This window comes from Ailuropoda melanoleuca, chromosome 1 (assembly GCF_002007445.2).
Source record: "Ailuropoda melanoleuca isolate Jingjing chromosome 1, ASM200744v2, whole genome shotgun sequence".
Lineage (NCBI taxonomy): Eukaryota > Metazoa > Chordata > Mammalia > Carnivora > Ursidae > Ailuropoda > Ailuropoda melanoleuca.
In genome coordinates, this window is record NC_048218.1 from 212,353,641 (window position 1) to 212,360,258 (window position 6,618).

The following is a 6,618-nucleotide window of genomic DNA, read 5'->3' on the forward strand; positions in this document are numbered from 1 at the left end:
ACCACAGCACTAAGAACAGTGGCTGGCTCAGAGCAGGTACGATACTTATTTGTTGGCTAAATGAATAAACTGTCTTAAAAAATACTATTTATTTACTCATTTACTTTTTTTTTAAAGTTTATTTATTTAAGCAATCTCTACACTCAGTGTGGGTCTTGATCTCAAGACCCCAAGACCAAGAGTCACACACTCCTCCAACTGAGCCAGCCAAACACCCCCTACTCATTTATTTACTTTTTTAAGACCACTTGTGTTGGGCTTGTTGCTTGCAACTAAGTACCCGAATGAGTACTCAAACAATTCTTTAAGTTCTCCTTTCTTTGTAAAGATCTTTTAAAGATAACAGAACTTTCTATATCCATTAAAACCACAGTGCCTAAAAAAGATTTTTATTAGGACTATGCCTCATTTTATTAAAGTCCTAAATTTTCCCTGATAATGAAACAATATAAAGTTCTTTCTAATGGCCATTTTAGGGACATAAACACACAGAAATAGAAAAAAACAGACCAATTTAATTTCAGAACTATTTTAGGAAAAAAACCCAGATTAGGAACATTATCTACTAGGAACATGTATAACTGTAACCAATAGGTAATTCATTTCAAACTTCAAATACTACAAAAGTAAACAGCAAAGGGAGGTTTCCAGAATTTCCTGTTTGGCAACAAGTAATAGGTCCTTTGCAAACAGTCACCTTCCATCAGGTGAGACAGATGGTTGTGGCTTGAGGAAGACTTCACTTTCCTCACAGCAGGGATGTGCCGTTCATGGCTTCATAAGCTTACTATGGGCATATTTCCTCATGTTTTAGATGTGAGATTGCTACAGAAAAATGAATGGACTCCCAGTGATGTGAGGTAGAAACTCTAGGTTTCTCAGCTCTCGCACCCAGGCCCTGGGGTGACCCTACCCATTCCTAGGTCTAGGACCAACGTTTACCCCCCTGTGGAGGAGCTGCTGGAGGCATGGGAGGCAGTAGCACAGCGTGAAAAGAACCCAAAGAGCTAGTTCTGAAACATATATTCACTTTTAAAGTTTTCTTTATTTTTCTGAGAAAATAAGAAAAACCAAATTTAAAAATTAACTTGCAGAATATTAAAAGGCTGCTACTTTTCTAAAACACCAAAGCTTGGGGTAATTGGCTGGCTCAGTTGGTAGAGCATGTGACTCTTGATTTCAGGATCATGAGTTCAAACACTACGTTGGGCATGGAGCCTACTTAAAAAATAATAAAAAGTTAAAAAGAAAACACCAAAGCTGGAAAGATGCTTCATGACTAATGAAAAGTAAAATGAACGGTGAGTGACCCAGTCTAACAACCTCACCCACTCTCCTTCTGCTCACTTGGTCCCAGTGTCTCAGAAGCAGTCAGGAGAACAGAGCCTAGCCAGTGTCTTCACCTGAGCAGCACACGACAGCCTGCTGAGAGGCACGGATTCTGCCTGGTGGACACTGGCCTTATCCGTTCTGTGTTGTTTTCATGACACTAGAAATGCACATTACACCACCAACAAGCTAACCATAGGACATGACATCATACTTACTTTAATCCAGGGATATCAAGAAGATTAGTCAGTCCTGTCCAGTTTATTTCTATAAGCTGTTTTAAAAAAGGGGGCAAATATTAAGTTTCCAAATTATTTTCAATTACCAAATCAAATCATACAGGTTTCTTTATAAGCAAAATACATTAGTTCATAATACTGTCCTACACCTTGCTTTTCACTTTGTAAAATACCAGTCATCGTCTTTTGTTGGTAAATGGAGAGCTATCTCTTTTTTTGTGTTGTTTTTCCTAGTATGCGTCCTCCGGTAAAAATCTAATGATTTATACATCTTTCCTCCTATTCATGGACACTAAGAATATTTATAATTTCTCTTTTTTATACCCCCCCAAACAGATATTAAAAATCAGTCCGTTTGGTAGTTTAAACATGGTACGTTATCCGTTTCAATTTACATTTTCCTGATATCAGTAGAACATGTTCTATTCACTCAGTCAACATTTGTATTTTATTTGCTCAATTTTCTAGTGGCTATTTGGGTATTTACTTAGAATAATTCCTACGTAGTTGGCTAAGATAAGATTCCATTTAGTGGATATAGATGGGTAAAAAAAAAAAAGCCTGATTAGAACAACTGCTTTCTTATCAAAGTGCACACTGCACATAATAAAATTACTTGTACTTTATATTTGTAGAAGAAATGCTAAGTGAAATTGCACGATCTCAATTGCCCATATAGTTGTAGTAATAAGACTGCTCAAATCCCTTTGGGAAGTGTATAGTTATAAATAAATACAAACTAAGAGTCAAGATTCTTTTGGATAAACCAAAACTGAAAAAAAGATTTTTTTTTAAGAAGTCCTGAAAGACTAGGATTTTTCAGAATAAGAGAAATGAAATATAAATTTATTGCAAATAGCAGTAAAAACTCCTACTAGTGCCCTCATACCCACCCACCCCAAGAACAGCTGTAGAAGCAATGGCAGTCTGGGGCAACCAGCACTGGCTAGCACCCTGATCACGACCTCTCAACACATCTTCCAAGGGATTGTGAAGAAGCGGCTGATTCCAGGACTAGGGCAAAAACTGTCGAGATGAACCTGTGGCATCTTGTTGGATCAGAGAGCTCAGGAAACACTCAAAGATGAATGAGAGGTCCTGTCAAAGGTGGGTCCCCTGGAAGGGACTTTAACTACAGATGATCAAGTGTCAGGTGACAGAGGGCTTACTCTCACAACTCTTGTCAAAATGAGGAGATACATTTAAATGCCCCCCAAGTTCAGAGAAACCAACACCAGGGAGGCAGGAACAGGATTCAGCTGGGTCTGAGAAGAGATGTGAATGCCAAGAAAGAAGCCCCCAGGGAAGGGACCCATTGGAGGCCCTGAAGGAGGAGCTAGCCTGTCCTTGAACAAAGGGAAGCAAGGACAGGAAGAGGGGCGGAACGGGGTGAGAGAGCTTGTGTGTGAACCAGTGTGTGACTGTGAGAGCATGTGTGAGGACGAGTGTGAGAAAGTGAGCATGTGAGCGTGAGCACGTGAGAATGAGTGTATGTGAGAACGAGTGTGAGTGTGAAAGCACAAGGAAGAATGAATGTGAATGTGAGAATGAGTAAGTGTGAGAGGTCTGGAAAGTGAGCACACAGAAGGAGAAGCCACAAGAGGACTGGGAGCAAGGCAGTGTTTGGGAAAAGCAACTAAATTTAGTGTCCCCTGTTCCCACCCAACCACTGCACGGGGACCGCGGATATCTCTGGGAGAAACTGAACATGAAGACGTTTTCCAATCCCCTCTCTGGGCTGCTGTAGTTCTCCTAGGAGAAATGGAATCAGTAGTGTGGTTACACTTGCACTGGAACAACACAAATGAATCTGTGTATTTCATGAAAACAACACACATGCCTTTCTCCTCTCTGCTTTTCCATGAACGCATGGTCTGATGTATATAGTGAAACGCAGAGTTCAACTGTTTATTTTGGCACTTACTCTATGCCAGGTGTTCTAGGTGAGTTAAATTGTACAACAGAGACCACGAATCACTTGGGAAGTCTGCTAAAAATACAGACTGGTGGCTCCCACCCTTCTCCAGAGTTTTTCAATTAGTCAATTTTCACTGGTGGTGAAGACCAAGGAGCTCTTGGGACTTCCAGCTTCCAGATGGGATGTAAAAAACTGGCAAGAGCATCACAAATGCACAAGAAGAGCTGAGGTGACAGGGCCACCAGCCTGAAACGCTTCCTCAGAGGCCGCTCCAAGAGTGGCTAAGACCACCACAGGGCAACTGAGAGGTTCTAGCTAAGTCCTAATTGCTAAAGGCCAGGTGCAGGTGAGACAGAGAAAGCCCTATGAAATCCAGTCACAGGGCATCTGAAACCCAGTAGGTGGGCTGAGCAGTGTGTGCTACAGAGACTGGGGAAAACACTTCTTGCAGGGTGAGGTCAGGGAGGGAGCAGCTGCTACTGGAAAGACCCAAACTCCACCTTCCATGGTAAGGAAGAGAAGCCACTGTGAAAAGGGACATATAGGTGGAGGCTCACTGCAGATGGGGAGAGGAGAAGAATACCCTCTAAGTCTGGGGAGAGTAGGACACCATCCCAGGCCCTGTTAGATCCTGTATTACTGGAGGCAGGTATGCAGACTCACTCCTGCATTAAGACCCACCAAAGACATAAGCACAAGGAGAAAGCAAGGTCACTTGAAAGGGCGCTAGCCCTGAAACCCAGTACAAGCCAGAGCAGTGGGGAGCTCCCTTGTTCCAACTATGGGGATAGGGCAAGAATATCCAAAATAATGAAAGATATCAAACCACAATCCAGGAAACTCCAAGAACACCTGGCAGGATAAATAGCCCCTCCGAAGCTCCCAGGTGCTTGATGTGTGGTCTAAGTGTGCACCCTCTCCAATCTTGTACACTCTGGTGGACCTGTCTGCCTCTCCACCTCACTGTTGCCTTCTACACAGGGTTGAAGGAATTGGCTTCCAGGAGCCTGATCCAAACACTGCAAGATTCCTCCTCCCAGCCAGTCTAGGGGTCTGTACCCAACACAGATGGAACAAAGAAGGGAAGGCAGGAAGACTCCCTGCCTCCTGAGTGCACTGTCAGTTCTATTTCCCACATATGAACTAGAGGATAGAGGAAGCCAGTCTCAGAGGGAAGAGAGAATGGAACAAAGGCACATCAGGCATGGGTGACAGTCACTAAGGCTTTAAATTCTGCATTCCAGTAGGTTTCATGAGAGAGCAGTACATGCTATATTCATTTAAGTACAGTCTTTCCTTCTTCCCTTCCTTTGATTAAAGTATCTCGGTTGCTGGACCTGTAGCTAACAGGATTCAAGTTCTTCTCATGGTCATTGTAAAAGGAAGATATTTCCATTTTTACAGATGGAGAAATGCAATCTGTGGTTCAAAGACTCTGCTAGCGGGAAGNATAAATAAATAAATAAATTCTGCATTCCAGTAGGTTTCATGAGAGAGCAGTACATGCTATATTCATTTAAGTACAGTCTTTCCTTCTTCCCTTCCTTTGATTAAAGTATCTCGGTTGCTGGACCTGTAGCTAACAGGATTCAAGTTCTTCTCATGGTCATTGTAAAAGGAAGATATTTCCATTTTTACAGATGGAGAAATGCAATCTGTGGTTCAAAGACTCTGCTAGCGGGAAGGACCCTCTTAGGATAAACACACTGTGGGCATGCCCCAGATCATCTTCTGTATGAACGCTGGAAGAAACTTGCTGGATTTACATGAGGCTAATCTGTGCTCTTGGAATAGAGCTGGGGATTCCGAAACACCCCTCCGAGTGTATGCCAGAGGCAGTTTCAACAGTCAGGTTAGCATGAGTGGGCCAGTTCCCCACAAAACAGCCAAGGGGAGACACTGGCTGGTTCTGGCTCTTACAGGACCTTCACCCAAGTTTTTGTGTTTACCAACACTTGACTTCTGGTGTTAAGACCCACCAGAATGCTAAACCGATGTGTAGGTTTAATTAATTTCTTAAAAATCTGAGGACTTACTATGAGCCAGGCATGTACTCTTTTATATCTACTGACATTTCGTCTTGCGAGGCAGTAGTCCCCGTGTCACAGATGGGGAGACTTGGGCTCAGAAGGATTAAACAAACTGTTCAAGGCATACGGTCAGAAGACAAAAACCAGGTGTGGAAGACCAGACTGGAGAAACCCAAGTCTGTCACTTAACCATTACACATACCGCCTTCACAGTACTCTGAAAATTTTCACTTTAGAAATTGTTTTTTTTTAAACAAGTAGCACATTATCAAAACTAACTGAAACAAATCAACAAGAACAAAAATGTGCAAAGGTTTCAGAAAGAGTCTCTGGCACTATTCTTCTAAATCATTTGGATAGCCAAAAACCCCCCAAATCTTTGTAGCTGTATTTTTCCTTAGGGGTGAGGAAGAATTACTTGGCAACCAGTAGTGAGTTCTGTTCTCATATTTTCCAGTCGAAAATAACTGGAAAAAAAAAATTTCCCTTCTCTCCAAAGCATATGTTTGGCGACTTTACTCACCATATAAGGAAATGAATGATTCTGAACTTTTCACAGCCTCATCCATTTCTGACACTAAGATTTTGTTTGGAAGTTACATTACAATTTTTTTTTAAAGATTTTATTTATTTGACAGAGAGATAGTGAGAGAGGGAACACAAGTGGGGTGGGGGGGGCGGGAGAGGGAGAAGCAGGCTTCCTGCTGAGCAGGGAGCCCAACTCAGGGGCTCGATCTGAGGGTCCCGGGATCATGACCTGAGCCGAAGGCGTACACTTAATGACTGAGCCACCCAGGCGCCCCTGTCATTTTTAAAGTAAATATACCTATGGAAGATCCAACCTAAGGAAGAGTACTACTAAGTTTTGAGGGAGACTTAAAGATTTGGATTTATTTTCTGAACTGAAAAAAAGTCTTTAATTGTTAAAAAGTTTCCTGTAAATCAAAAATGCTTAGCCATCTACTAAAGATTAGTTTTTAATATTCATTAATGAAGGAAGTTTCTTAAGCATATAATGGCTTTTTTTTTTTTTAAAGATTTTATTTATTTATTCGACAGAGATAGAGACAGCCAGCGAGAGAGGGAACACAAGCAGGGGGAG

The 6,618-nt window shown here is 42.0% G+C and overlaps 1 protein-coding gene across 1 annotated transcript in view; it reads right to left on the bottom strand.

Annotated features, from left to right (window-relative positions):
• Nucleotides 1-6,618, bottom strand: part of ESYT2 (extended synaptotagmin 2) — an 81,392-nt gene that overhangs the window by 35,878 nt on the left and 38,896 nt on the right. The window contains exon 6 of the mRNA XM_034650234.1: nt 1,548-1,625. Coding sequence (XP_034506125.1) covers nt 1,548-1,625 — 78 coding nt within the window. The remainder of the gene's footprint in view (nt 1-1,547; nt 1,626-6,618) is intronic.